Source organism: Protomyctophum parallelum, assembly GCF_964188405.1.
Source record: "Protomyctophum parallelum genome assembly, chromosome: 6".
Classification (NCBI taxonomy): domain Eukaryota; kingdom Metazoa; phylum Chordata; class Actinopteri; order Myctophiformes; family Myctophidae; genus Protomyctophum; species Protomyctophum parallelum.
The window spans coordinates 10455926-10471513 of NC_139701.1; the positions used below are offsets into that span (position 1 = coordinate 10455926).

The 15588-nt window shown below is 43.9% G+C and overlaps 1 protein-coding gene across 3 annotated transcripts in view; it reads right to left on the reverse strand.

Moving 5' to 3' along the window:
* Positions 1-1590: 1590 nt before the first annotated feature.
* Positions 1591-15588, reverse strand: part of ect2 (epithelial cell transforming 2) — a 50544-nt gene continuing 36546 nt past the window's right edge. For all 3 annotated transcript variants that reach the window (XM_083766973.1, XM_083766974.1, XM_083766972.1), the window contains 5 exons: positions 14184-14322; positions 12790-12944; positions 11083-11190; positions 8970-9098; positions 1591-1789 (listed from right to left, as the gene is read on the reverse strand). In XM_083766973.1, the coding sequence (XP_083623099.1) occupies positions 1700-1789; positions 8970-9098; positions 11083-11190; positions 12790-12944; positions 14184-14322 (621 nt within the window). In that variant the 3' untranslated portion in view covers positions 1591-1699. The remainder of the gene's footprint in view (positions 1790-8969; positions 9099-11082; positions 11191-12789; positions 12945-14183; positions 14323-15588) is intronic.

Here is a 15588-nt window from a genome sequence, read left to right on the forward strand (position 1 = left end):
TTCGCCGGCTGCAGTAATAACTTTGGTGGAGGCCCCGTCTAGAGTTTGAAATTTGAATGGACACTTAGGCTATAAGTCAAAGGAAAAGGAAGGATGGATGGGGAAGGATCAACATATGGAATGTCAGAACAGGTTCTGACATATATCCATATTATGGAGATCTAAGGGTTTGAGGTCAGAAATTACTGGCCAATATTGATGACATCAGGGATCTCCATATACTATATGGGTTTAACTGCGACAGCAGGTCACATTTACCATGACATCAGGGTCTCCACATCTCCATCCCTGATGTCACGAGACCTCACCTGGGCACCATAAACACACTGACGGGAAATGCACGACTCCAGTCACTGCGACCTTTGGTCGCAATAAACCACATTATTCACCTGGTGGTGAATCCAGGTGAAAACTGTACTGTACGTTACTAGTTTAGCTTGTTTGAACCACATGCTGTATACATATTCCATGATAGCGTTCTCCCAAAGGCTGGTGTTTGAGTCAGTTTGAGTAACAGTTTCTGATATGGGTAAAATTAATTCCTGAAGATGATCCTAGTGATCAAAATGTTGAATGAATTAATATTACACAATGTAATGTGTGGTTTAACGTGATTATTGCCACGACAGTGATGCGGTCAGGAACGAGACGTAAAGCATCACTGAAGTGTGATATATATATATAGCGAGATGCATACTTTTGTACAAATGTGTAACGTAGTAAAATACAATTTAATCCATAACAGAAGTGACAATATAAACAATGGGTAAAAAAAAAAGATTATTCATCTTTGAGGTGCATTTATTAAAAGAAACTCCATGCAATAACGGGCAATTGGACATGACAGACAAAAAGATATGTACATAAATACTGTAGCACAAGAATAAAACCAAATTAAAACATTTATTCCAGAGAATAAAGAATAAATATGCACTGTGATGCAGCTTAAACTAACACAACTAACCCTACGGGCAAACAAAAAGACAGGAGAGAGAACATATAAAAAGTATATAATTATATAATATCAAGTGTATAAGACCATGGGTAGCTTTGTGTATCATCACCATCTCTAGCAAAACCTACATAAAACACAACAGGAGCTTTATAAAAGCTGAAACAAGAGATTAATTTGATTAATTTTAATTAGGAGAAAGTAAGTAAACCACTAAAATATATTATAAAATGTCAGTGAATATAATAATATACCCTTGCTAATTATTCTTGAGACGGTTAATAATTAAAACAAAAAGGCAAGGAATATTCAAGGCCAACATCGTAAATATATATACATGTACACAGCATCCTTCATTTGTTTAAGGAATAAACTTTGAATTGTACTCAAACCATTGTCTGACCAAAGCCTGGGTGAGCTGGCAAACCTTTTGAAATGACAATTCAATAAACTGGAAAACATTTGAGCAGAGGAGTGGAATATCTTCAAACACATGTCATACATGTTTTTTTGTGAGAAATGAAGAGTACCAGTCAAAGAAACGTGGTAGACATAGATTCCAGTTGCTGTATTCCTTCAACAAAGACGAGAGCATCCTTCAATTTTATGTTGCATAAGATAAATTAACAGTACAGTGCAGTACCAGTGTCTAGTGTTCTGAGATTTTGCAAATCGACTGCAGTCCAGAGAAGCATGTGCCATCCTGGCTGTCCTGCCCACTGCTGCTTGTCCACAGCAGCGAGGAGATCAGTAAAGATGGGTGGTGGATCGGCTGAACGTGTGGTACTTCCTCTCAAACATGGACGGTAAATTGACCATAGATGGTGAATGGATGGCCTGAAAAAAAATAGAGGGTGATAGAAGGAACAGTAGAGATGGGGATATAGAAGAGTGGGCAAAAAAAACAAAAGTAAACAAATAAGTAAATAGAATAAAGTACTTCTGAACCACCGGAATGTGTAGTTAGTATGTGATCGAGGTATTGAAAGAATCAAAAGATGTGAAAGAGGTTGACTCAGCCATGTGACGGTCCCACAACATATCTTGACTTTTCCAAGGTGAGCTTTTAAAAGCCTGTGCGAGATTGATTGTCAAGTAGGCTTCTCAGCAGACTGTCAAGTGTGCGTGAGAGGATGTGAGCATGAGCAATTTGTGAACACAAGGCCATTTTATGTGTCCAGTCTTATTATAATTAAGCAGCACGGCCGGCCACACACGCACAGCCTCTGTGCTTTCAGAGCCAAACCTCGGCTGTGAACGAATCAAGAGAGTGCAACCTCTGTCAAGACAATTGCAATTGTATACAGCGGTTCTTTCCAAGAGACAGAAGCACTTTCTTCCTGCCCTCTGTTCTTGTTTTGGAAGATTAATGAAATCCACTGAATGGATCCTACACAAACTGTAATGGATATTTTAGAATGCCAACTATATTATTCTGTATGTGTCAATGTCATTCAATGTGAGTCAGACACTCCTGCAGCTGTCAAACAGCTGACCTGACTTCTCCATGCTTACTGTCACTATGTCAGTGAATGTGTACTTGGTGTAACTATGTGTGTGTCGCCCTTATCTTTAGAATATATCCTTGTATGAACATTTAGTATAGTGTCTCTGTTAACAGTTTGACGGCCGCCAATTGTTAATTCCAGGGTTCCACCGCGCGTAAAACGCTATACCCGACATTTGTTTAATGTGTTTAATTCGCCGTTTTAAAATAATTAAAAAGAAACAGCAGATTTATCCGGGACCTGGTGACGAGGCCGTCAGGTTATGACGACGAAACCGGAAAATCAAGTCAACCTCTGGGCTGCTAGGGCTTCTGGGAAATTGAGCCCAATGCAAGTGGACGGGCCGTTTGTTTAGACTACAACTTGCTCTGCTCTCTGGTTTTGTATCGCGTTGTCATGGCCGCTGGTGCGTCTGATCATAACAAGCCAACGGAACATTTTTCGTGGTTGAAACCTGCAAATACTTCAGCGTATGCTCTAAAGGTAATAAAACAATCTCGGCAGCGTGGAATATTTGATTAAATGGCGGGTAAAGCGTTTTATGCCGTCAAACTGTGGACTATAAGAACCCCTGAGAATAGGGTCGGGGGGGCTTGTACCCGGAGGGGCTGCCGGAATAGGCAAGGAGGATTGTTCCTATGATCCATTTCTTCTGCCTTCAACCTGAATGGACATTAATATAGCTCAGTGAGGCTACAGAGACAATGTGAGGAGTGCTCTGTGAATGAGCAGATTAACACTGCGGATTTCCCTGGGAGGAGGCACAGGGTAAAGGGCAGCGTCGCAGCGCTGGTCAAAATGCTAAACATATGACCCTCATTACACACACTTGCCATAACAAGGCATGCTTGCTAATGAATGTTTGCTCATCCCAGTGTTTGTCTTTTAGAGAGTACTCCCCGCCTCCAGTGATATTGTATCCATGTCCGGTTGGGGCATTCTTTCTCTCTCAACACTAAAACCTACACTTCTACGTCTACCTATACCACGTTGTGTGGTTTTGTGGTGCAAATTAAGATCGGCTGGTCACAACGCTCAGACGCTGTCACAGCATCAGCTTTATAGGCCGTACATCAGACTTAAGTGACAGTCATTGCGGCAACGGCAGGTGACTGAGACCAACCATGACTCTCTGGGAAGCTGTGAAAGGCAGAGAACTTCAGCTCCATGACCGTCACAAAGTAGATTGTGTCTGTTTTGACCAATGTAAAGATGCTTTCGCTGGTGCCATGACCAAACGCTGAAGGCTGTAGGCCTTGCCACCTAGCTGACGCCACCAGCAGAGGTATCACTCATGGAAAGGCAGCCCATCCACACAAGGTGTACTCCTGCTTCTATTACAGCAGTGGAGGAGTCAGCCCATGCAGCGTGTCAGCTGGGCTCCTGGATAAAGTGCAAGGCTGACAGCTGAATGTTCATCCAGAGTCAGCTCAGACCCCAAATACGATGACTTGGCCAAGAAGTGACAAGAGCGAGTGTGGCATGTGTAACAGTGTGTGCCCGTCATGGCTGACTGCAGAGGACCCACGGGCCAGTGCCTCTGTAAGGCAGTGGTGATTGGTGAACAGCCATGTTCCTGGAGTTACACGGCCCTGCATGTTTAAGCCATCTCCTAGCCCCTTTCGGGACCCTACATAAAGCTTTTCTGAAATTTTGATGAGTTTTATGTTGGGTCCCTGGTCAGAACTATATTTTCGTATGGGAATTCCAGAACGCGGAAGTATTAAGAACGCGTAAGATTGAATCTGCGGCGTGTGACGGCATTTTTTAGCTTGAGTTATTCTGAATTCGGGAACTTTAAGTACCTATACATCCCGCTGCGAATGTCTCCTGTGGCGCGGAAGCCGTATTTTTAATCTTTGTTTGACCGATTTGGTCGCTTTATTTCTTCTTGTTTGTTTACCGTTTATTGTACCGCCTCCCGGTGTGCGGTTGGCTTGTGCGGCTAGTCCCTGCCTCTGATCTGCTCTGTCATAGCTATAGCGCCACTAGCTAGCCAGATAGGCGGTACAATGAGGTGTCAATAAACAAGGAAGGAAGAGATTAATCCAAGCTTCCAATTCGGGCAAACATATATTAAAAATACTTAACGGCTTCCGCGCCACAGGAGATATTCGCAGCGGTATGTATGGGTACTTATACTTTACATATTCAGAAAGCCTCACACGGAAAAACGTCGTCACAGAGCGCGGCCAGGCGCTAAACATGTTGTTTATGTTTAAGAATGGCTGCGTACCAGGTGGCATGGTAGTGGTGCAACAGGACCCCATGGACTGGGTCGAACAAAATGTCAGAAACTTTGGGTTCTGCTTGGAGGGCTAGCCATCTCCCTGCTCCAACATGGCTGTTATTACCGCGTCATCAAGCCATTGACAAGCTTCAGCTGCTTGAAAATGAGGTAAAGGGGCTCGTTACAACGTAGCGCTGTGTGCCAATGGTTACAGGTACACTACATACTAGAGTTGTTTAGCTGCTTTCCTAATTTGTGCACAGGACATCCCCTGCTTCCCAGCAAAGCTCGTCATTGTCAGAATCAGGAAAATGAATTGCTTGCATCATGTCAGACAGGGCAGGTTTAGGATTCAATCATTTTGGGAATGGTCAAATGGCTGATGTGTATATGGAGCATAGTTGTTGTAAGCGGTTAAGACGACAGATAACCATAGTTAACCACAAACCCACACCCAAGACTAAGTGAGAAGCCAACTGCAGTTAAAAGGGGGCACTTGGCAAAGATACAATGAGATCTTCAAAATGTCAAGGTATGCCTTTTATTACAATTATCCACTATACAGGGGAAAACCATGTGGTCAAAGACCTCCCAGGTGCAAAGAAGACTAGGCAGTGCACTCTTGAATATGGCCTAGTATTAACAGCAACCACCAACACCTTGTGGATACCCAGCCACCACTTGGTTTATACAAACGGCATAAACTTGACCTATTCCAAATCAAGCCTTGAAAAATATTGTTCAACTTGTTACTCAGACTAAGGCACAACAAAACAAAGCAACCATTTTTGACTTAACGGCTTAATGCTGGTGGGTCCTCATATTACAAGACCCAACATGTTTTAATAAGCCTGGGATCAGTAGCAAGATTATACTGTACATTAATAATTTGGTTTGAAAATGTACACTGCTCTATTATTGCGATGGTTTAAGGATTTGATTTGGAACTAGCGAGTGCACCTAGGTGATGGCTACCATACAAAGTGGATTAGAACTTTACATGACTAAAATCTAATACCAAGCAATTCAAAGCTCAATTTGATATTTTAGTACTGTGGAGAGATTGGATCATGTCAATATTCTTTGTCCTTCCATAATACATTTTAGACTGTACTTGGTATCGGATGTTAGTTCATGTTTAGCACTCTGAATTGGTATAGCCATTGGATTTTTAGTTTTTATTTCATCAGTGCACTCCCAGTTGAACGTCGCTCATATTAAAGATATGCTCACGTCAGAATCCTGGCATGGGCTGAGCTTCGCTGAGTGGCCTAGAGTTGAGTCTCCCTGCGGGGACTGGCCAGAGCTTTCTTGACAGGCTCAAAGCTCACTACAGGGATGCTTATCCCAGACGACTGTCTGCCCTTCGAGGAATTAAAACTCTGGGGAGGAGGGTGGAGAAACAAGCTCTGGAGGGGTGGTGTGTTAGGGTGGAGAAACGCTGTAGAAGATGGGAGTCTGAGGCTTAGACTGGCAGAATGCATGGATTTTGGGCGAGGGTTGGCGGAGGTGGGGTAGGCCAGGTTACGGATGTAACCTGTGTGATTGGGATGGGATGAAAAGGTAGCTGGTTGTTGGGCAGAAGGGGCTCTGGTACTACTGGGTCTGGGTGAATGGAGAATGGACTTGGGATGATCTGAGCTGGCGCTAGAGTGATAGATGGAACGAGGGCGATGACCTGGTGACCTGGCGTGGTCAGGTGTGGGGCTGTGGCGAGGGCCAGGACTGAGCATGGGGTTTGGGGACGGGCTGTGGCGAGGGCCAGGACTAAGCGTGGGGTTCGGGGACGGGCTGTCAGGGGCACGTTTACAGACGGGGATCCTGGCTCTGACAGGAGGATGGTCCAAAGAGTTAGAGCGCTGCACCGCAGCACTGCTCTTGGTAGAATCATTCAGACTGAAGGTAGAGGCGGAGCGGGACATGATCTGGATTATGGAACAATAGATGCACACACAAACACAGAGGGTACAGACATGTCATGGAGAGATGCACACACAAACACAGAGGGTACAGAGTAGACATGTCATGAAGAGATGCACACACAAACACCGCTTATATAGCGCCTTTATCCAAGGCACTTTACATACTGTAGATTGTGCATTATATTCACCAATTCACAGTTCACACACACACACATTCATATTCATACAGCGATGGCGGCGGAAACCATGCAAGGCACCAACCAGCACATCAGGAGCAATTAGGGGTTCAGTGTCATGCTCTGGGGGAGCCCAGGTTCGAACTGGCAACCTTGCGGTTACCATCCAGCCACTCTACCCCTGAGCCACCGCCGCCCATCAGCTTAGATAGGGAATGCTCAAGAAGAAACAATATATATATATATATCATTCTGGCATCTCAACCTGAAAAGAGTGAGGTTATGAAATAACTATTAAAAATAAAAATATAACCAGGGGAGAGGTATAAATAGAGTTCTGCAGATCTGAAGAGTGAAGACATAGGACAGGGTCAGAGAGACGTCCAAAAGGAAACCGCTTAATGATTTTTCATACTTTTCAAGTGCTTCAAATACCAATAACTGATAATGCTGAGTGAATTTACTAAGTTGTAACTTTAAAATGATATGAAGATGTTTTCGATCAGACATAGACAATGTGTAACATCATGGTACTTAATTGCTCCAATACTTTCCATGTTGCTGAGATGAATGATTAGCAGCAAAATAATGTGGCTAATCATTATACTTACATAAACTAGGCTCCAAGACCCCTTGAACATGATCATGATCAAGTGGACCTGTACAGTATTATGCTCTTTAACTGTCCCTCGTACAGGCTTTCTTATTATCGTACATTTGTGTGTCAGTCAGGTTACTGCTTCAAGTTTTTCATTAAATAAGTTATTTCAACATTATGGTTGAACAATCAATAATGAAAACAGTAATTATAGGACTACTCTTGTATTCCCCTGAACTGCTGCAATTTAAAATAGTCGATTTAATTTAGTCGAACACCGTCTTCAACAAAAGAGCAGTGAGAGGCGTTTCCCCATCAGATAATCATTGTAGCCTGCCCTATGCAAGTCAACCAAGACAATAAAAATGACCTCATGCCATCACAACCATTTTAAGACATTACTCTCCAACCACCGGGCCAGTAAGCAGGTAAATCTAATTAATTTAGCCTCTTAAAAAGAAGCTCCATGTTTGAGTGTTTCGTGGTAGTTAGAAATTATTAACTAATGCTTTGATGGAACGGGTGAGTATACGCATACATAATGCATACGCAACCTAGATGTGGAACATTTTGGCAATATTGCACATTAACAGAAAAGGGGATTGAATTAGCAACACTGGCCTACACACAAGGCAAAATGGCCTACACACACACACACACACCACAATTTGACATTTAGGATGCATTAGGGGGAAAGGTCAATTCAAAGCTGACTCACTTGTTTGTACGCATGACTCATGAATCCACTCAACAAAACAGTGCCAAAAAAACGACAACAGAACTAAGGGCCGATTCATATTCCTATTTTACTGCTGTTTCGGCGCTGTAGTGACGAGATGATTTCGGCTTGTCAGAGATTTTCAGTAGCACCGAAGAGCCCCCCCCGGAACCTCAATTGACGTCACATTGTAGAAATGTCTGTAACAGTATGTCGTATGAATCGGCCCCAACTACATTGTTTGCCCAGCCTCATGGAACGCCAAAAGCTGCTTTCAACCAAACACATTTAAAACGTATGAAAAGCACTCGTCCATGGACTGATGCAGGGATCAATGGCTGGATGAGATTCAAGGGGATAAAAGGGACGGATGGGACAGAAAGGAAATGAAGACGGATGACGGGCAGATGGATCAACTAGCTTGCATTAATATGCACCTTATTGTTTCCAAATTCACAGCCAGATGGCCATGAGGGCCTCAGCGGTATATATTGATTGACGGGTGAACAAACAACTGAATTACATTTTGTTCTAACAGGAGGAAAGAAAGTCAGCCACCATCTTGTCATATTATCATTTTGTAAAAAAAAAAAAAAAAAAACCTTTAGCACGGTGAGGAAAAATATAAATGACATTACACAAGTTTATAACACGATGCCATAACAGGACCCCGAACGTTCTGTGTCAAGCAGATCTATGATAATCAGAAAGATGGATTTGTTTGTTTGTTAAACTACGTAGAGACTTATCTACGTATTTCAAGTTGATCAAATATGCTGCCTATATGTCAAATTGTGTTCTTTTCAGTTACACAGACAGTTAACAAAGACATTACTTATTGAGAGAAAAAAATGAAATACTCAACGGTCAAAGTGGCGCTGCTGCCCACGCGGTGTTCAGACGTCAGCCTTGGGCTGTCTGGCGTGCTACCGGCCATGAACGCTCTCTGGAGAACCCGCTTCGGAGTCTTTGTGAAAGAGAACGCCCTCGTCACCTAGGAAGTAGAACACACACACTGTGAAAGAGAACACCCTCGTCACCTAGGACATAGGTTCCCAAAGTGGGGTCCGGGGACACGTGGGGGTACTTGAGGGAGTTCCCTTGGGTACCTAGCTCAATCAGAGATAGGAATTAAATGGACCCTTATGGGTCTGTAACTCTGAAAGTGTACAAATTGAACCAAATGGACCCGTTATTTGTACACTCTCAGAGTTAAATTAACAGTGGTTTTACAATATAAATTGGGGGTCCCAGAGATAGAAATGACATTAAATGGGGGTCTGTAGACTAATGCATGTCAAACTGGGGGTCCTTGAAATTAAACGGGTTGAAAATCACTGCTAGAGCAGTCAAAACCTTTTATGGGGGTCCCCTGGCATATCTTTTTTTCAAATGGGGGGTCCGTGGGCTCATCAGTGTCAATTTGGGGGTTCTTGACATGAAAGAGTTTGGGAACTGCTGACCCAAGGACTGTCTAAAGAGGACGGGACACGAAGACAGTAAGGGCGCCGCCATGTTGCTCACATGGTGCTCCATGGAAGGAAAGAAACATGCGCAGTTGAGACCAAGGAAGCTGAACGAGGAAGTGTTGGCTGCATATAGCCCACTGTGCATGTTTCTTTCCTTTCCTCTTTAGACAGTCCTTGTGCTGACCTAGGAAGTAGAACACACACACCAGTCACCACTAGAATCACATAGGAACACACAAGTCACCACTAGAGTAAGTCTATCACTAAGACTAAGAGTTTTGCCATGACTGATTCTGTCGTTATTATCTTCGGACACAGGCCGAAGATAATAATGGCTGTTCTGATGTGTATAGTATGCGAGATTGCTAACAACAGTATTTAACCCATTTAGGCCGGACGTCGTCAAACTCCTGACAGTTTTCTGAAAAACCTTGTTTCTGTATCAGTGGTGCTCAATATTTCATGTCAAGGACCCCAAAAACAACATGTAATTGGCCTCCGCTCCCATCTAAAAATATGTTGTTCCAGGGACCTCCCCAGAAGCAAAGATTTGAGTTTAAATGTTCACTCTGAGGCAGATTTTCACAATTTTTCAAAAATAGCAGACCTACAGTACAAGCTCGTAGCGCGGCACTCAGTGTCGCACTAAGAGCTTGTAGATCTGCTATTTTTCAACAGCTAAAGTATAACATAATGCTTAAAACACCAAGAGGGGTTCCCGACCAAAATGGGTTACTTAAACTACTTATGGGAGACAACTCTGATATCATGTATTACTTGTGTTTGTGTCTATTCGGCTCTGCCAGCCAGCGGCGTACAGTAAAAACTAAAAAAATTAACATTGGTGTTATTCTATGAGAATGCCTCTTGTCCAACGTTATTATTCAACGAGAACTCTTCTCCCCTCTTCTAAATATATTATAGCCACAACATTTCTACACAGTTTTTCCCTCCCCATTTAGTAATTATGCCAATTATTGCCTCCCCACAGCTGTTGTACTCTAGCTACTGGCTCCCTGCCATGCAACGACCCCCCGTTGGGTCGACGTAGCATCTCCGCGCTACTTGACACTGACAGCAGGTGACTGCCTGCCCATAGGAGTATGGACAGCAAACAAAGACCCCCCGCCCGCCCTTCCCAGCTTCCCTCCTCCATACACAGCCAATTGTGTCCGTACAGATTCTCAGCCAAATCGGATTGTTGGATTCAAACTAGTGATGCAATCGAAATCGGCCATGAAAATGCCATACCTGCATCGGATCGGTCTCAAAAGAATCCAGATTATTTTCACAGATATTGATGACGCAATGTGAAATATTACGCTTTGGTTTTGTGTATTTCAAATGTTTGAAGGCAGCATAATCCGTATAATATCGGTATCGGCAGATCGTGCACCCTATAATCCAAACCGCTAGACTCCGTGGTGGTGGTGGGCGTGACCCAGAGAACAAGCATTTTGAGCGATGAACACTGTAATGCTGACTTCGACTGGCCCAACTGTTAGTTACCTTCTTGGAAGTCTTCTTGATGGCTCGGGAGGCTTTGCTCAAGGTGCTGTCCACATCCTTTGTGCTCACCTGCAGAGAGTCAGGATCTGTGCACTGGATAATGTCCTCCTGGGTTTGAACCAACACAAAGGAACACAATCAAATACATGTGATCAGTCTTTATCAGCATAAGTATTGAATTCAATTCACATAAAAATAAATCAGCAGTTTGCTTTAGGAGAGATGTATTGTAGGGGATGTACAGTACACGTACTGTATATATATATACACACACACACACACAGTCTTTATTCCCTGCTCTCTAGCCTTCCCCTCCTCTCTGCAGTCAGTCCACTATTAACCCATTCTGACCGGGCACCCATTTTGGTGTCAGCATCATGTTATGCTTTAGCTATTTAAAAATAGCAGATCTACAAGCTCATATCGCGCCACCGAGTGGCGCGATACGAGCTTGTAGGTCTGCTATTTTTGAAAAATCGAAGACACTTTTAGAATCTGATCTCAGGTCAGAATGGGTTAATAATGAAACTGTCAGGATGTAATAGACATTTTTAGAATCTGATCTCAGGTCAGAATGGGTTAACAAGCAGGGTCCTGACTCCTTGGTATTCACAGTGCAGCACTGACCCAGTGAAAACGGCATTAGGATTGCAGCTGTGTGCTGCCAGGCAGACCAGAGGCCAACATCGCCCCCTGCTGCCGACTCTACAGAGTACAACTGGTGGCCCAGTCGCTCACCTCCAGATCCTCCTGGCTGATGACGATCACGCTGCTCTTTAATTATGAACAGAATTATATGCGTCGGTCGAGACCACTCAATTACTGCTAAGCTCAGCCGGCCCATTACAACTTGGCTACCATAACTCTACCCCCACACACCCCCATCCTTTTTCCCCTCAAGCCTCCGCTCATTGACTTGGACTGGTCGGATTTAGAGGCAGCTCCAGTGCTACACGTGGCTAGGCTTCTTAATTCACTCCCAGGGAACTATTTTGTAATGAGACCTTCCCTGGGCTCAGGGAATGTGTGCCTTTGTAGTTGCTTTTATTTTTTTTGGAAAGGTCTAAAACCGACGAAGGGTTACGAAGGGACCAAGGCCATACCTTTCTAGGAGGGCAGAATAATGCATTCACTTATGCAACATTATGTTTCAGTTTTGTTTGTGATTATATTGCTCCCACTTCCTAGTCCTACTTGGTATCATAGTATGCTCATATTCAGTAATGTATTGAACACATACAATAGAAATTAAACATTTCCATTGTACTACTTTCCACTTTGATTTGTTTCCATCTAATAACACGAGACATACCTCACGGATATGCAGTAAACAAGCATTTATTTTAACACATTCTAGACAGGAACCCCTTTTGGTGTTTTAAGCATTATGTTATACTTTAGCTATTGAAAAATAGCAGATCTACAAGCTCATACAACAAGCTTGTAGATCTGCTATTTTTGAAAATGTGGCGCAAATCTTTGAATATATATTATTTCAGAGTGAACGTTTTTAACTCAAATCTTTGCTTCTGGGGGGCCTGGAACGACATATTTTCAGATGGGGGGTTCGCGGCCAAATACAGATAATTCTGGGGGTCCTTGACATGAAAAAGGTCGAGCACCACTGACATAGAAACATAGGTTTTTTTTTTTAAACCGTTTAGAATCGTCCTCAGGTCTAAATGGGTTAAAGTATGAACCACTCACAGTGTCGGCCCTGCAGATGGTGTTGGCGACGCAGCGAGAGAGCGAGCGCAGCCAGGTGCTCTTGACCGTCTCCTCCGCGGTCAGCTGGAAGCTCACCAGCATGTTCTCCTGCTCGGTGGGAGGACGCACCAGCAGCGCAAACGCATTCACACAGTCTGGAGAATAGAGCAGAGAGAGCACAACAACACAGCTCATTTAACTCCCCAAGATTGCACATTTGGTTCCATTTTACCGTGCAGACACCACAATAGATAGAGAGAGATGCACAATGTGAGAGGGGAAGCGGGTGGGAGGGAGGTGGGAGGGATAAAGAAAGAGATTGAGGGAGCGATACAAAACCAGATGAAAACTGTGGTGCCAAGTGTGTTGAGAGAAAAGCACAACATAAAGGATTAAAACAGGGAGAAAAGAAAGACTTGTTGGACAGTGAGAACACAGAGATGAGAAACAGAGGGACGCCAGCAGACAGAGACAGTCCATTGTTGTCCAAAAAAATGTTTGTGTGTTCCAGTAGCAAAAGAGGCTGTACAAACAGTAATTACCTATGTAGGCTGGGTGCCGGATCAAAGACAGTCATAGAGTAAGAATAAAAACGTCTGCACACCAATTTCAGCTGCCAATAACAAGTAAAGATTATTGGGAGCTGAAATTGGTGTGCGGCCCTTTGTATTCTTACTCTATGTTTGTGTGTTCCAAACACCCAGAGTGAACATTGACAGGGCGTGTTTGTCCCTGTCAAAGAGCTGGAGGTGCTGCAAACAGACAGTGTCAGACACACACACACACACACCGCCCTCATTTGAAAACATGCATGCCCTCATGCGGTTATGAAGATGACTTCCATCTGTGGGGGTGAGGTAGGTGTGTGTGCGTGCGTGCAGAACTGAGGCATTGGGGGGCGGGCGCACGCACGTGTGTGAGTGTGTGTGTTTGCGTGCGAGTACGTTTGGGGTGTTGATTAAATGTTTGTGTATGGTCTGTGCGTGTGGTCGTGTGTGGTTTGTGCCTGTGCGGTCTGTGTCTGTGCGTGTGTTTGTGCTCTGTGCCTTTGTGTAGTCTGTGCCTGTGTGTAGACTGTGCCTGTGTGTAGTCTGTGCCTGTGCGTGTGCCTGTGTGTAGTCTGTGCCTGTGTGTAGTCTGTGCCTGTGTGTAGTCTGTGCCTGTGCGTGTGCCTGTGTGTAGTCTGTGCCTGTGTGTAGTCTGTGCCTGTGCGTGTGTGTGTGCCTGTGTGTAGTCTGTGCCTGTGCGTGTGTGTGCAGTCTGTGCCTGTGCGTGTGCCTGTGTGTAGTCTGTGCCTGTGCATGTGTGTGTGCAGTCTGTGCCCGTGCGTGTGCCTGTGCGTGTGTGTGTACGGTCTGTGCCTATGCGTGTGGTCTGTGCGTTTGTTGGTTTACCTTCGGTGTCCTGCAGGTCCAGTACTTTCCGGATCTGAGACAGAGGCCACAGTGCAATGTGTTTGAGGTGGGGTGGGGGTCTCGTCTGCCCCACTGGACTCTTAAACGTATTCAGCACCTTGTGACGCTTCCTAGCAATCTGCGCAGAAGCACAAACATGGATGGAGACGTCATGGCTCAGCTATAATATAGACACAGAAACATTACACGTGCAAACAATAATCTAAGCACTAACTTCCAGGGGCCTGTTTCACGAAACTTGGATCAACTAATCCAGGATTTAGGCCAAAGCCAGGCTTTTAAAATCCTGATCTTTACAGCTCCGTTTTGGCCCAGCTGGCCATTGGCTGGCCCAGACAACGAGGCGGGACTTCCCCCCTTCTTCTCCGTTGGTTTTTATTTTGACTCGAGTGGGAGGGGAATCCCGATCATAGACTAACGGTAGCCATGCCCCTCAGAACATACGCGACTTTATGGGGACCATAATTTTCCAAAAAGAATATTATGACATTAGAAATGAGACTTTAAACTAGTGACTGGAAGCAGAAAGTATTCATGACCATGTTTATTAAGGTAATACAATCTAGGTGAAGTTGGGCCCAAATACATGGACTTCTATGGGGCTATGGGTTTTTCTGGGTCCAATGACAGCGCCACAACAGGCCATTATATGAACTACGATTTCCTTAGTGGCTTCACAAAATATCTGTCTGACTGCCCCCCTGCTCTAGACCCATTATGTGGATCACAGATTTACTGATCCTTCTTCTTCATGGGGTATTAAGGCTATTAATCCAACTATTAATCCTTAATAGTTGCATTACAGCCCTTTTCTGTACATCTCATTATATTTACTAATCTATTCAAGACTTACTGATACAAGGACTTAAGCTTCTAAAATAAATACTGCTGCTGTAATTAAAGAGAACATACTCTCAATAGTGGATAGACTGAATGATTAACTACCCCAACAATATAGTTTACATTTTACCACTACTATTAACTTAAAACAGAATTCTTAATAATGTAAGCATAATGATATTGTCGCATTGTGATATTTGGCCATAACTCCCTCCTCTGAGGGAGCTACCTTTGGGGAAGGGGGTTGTTGTCCAGACAGGGGCCAGACTGGTGAGGGTCATGGGTTCATGTAGCATGCCAAAGTTTGTGCTATTGCCTTTGAGAATGCATTGGGCGTTTAAGTTAAATAACTCAGAAACTACAAAACATTTCAAAGTAAAAAGTTCCAGCATGTGTCTCCACAGTAAGCTGAATTTTACAAAGTGTGAATGGAGTTTCTAGGTGAAAGTGATTTTTTGAAGTGCCACTATCTGCCTATAAATGTCTCAAATTTGAAAGCACTATATTTCTAAAACTATGAAACATTTCAAAGATTCCTTTTCAG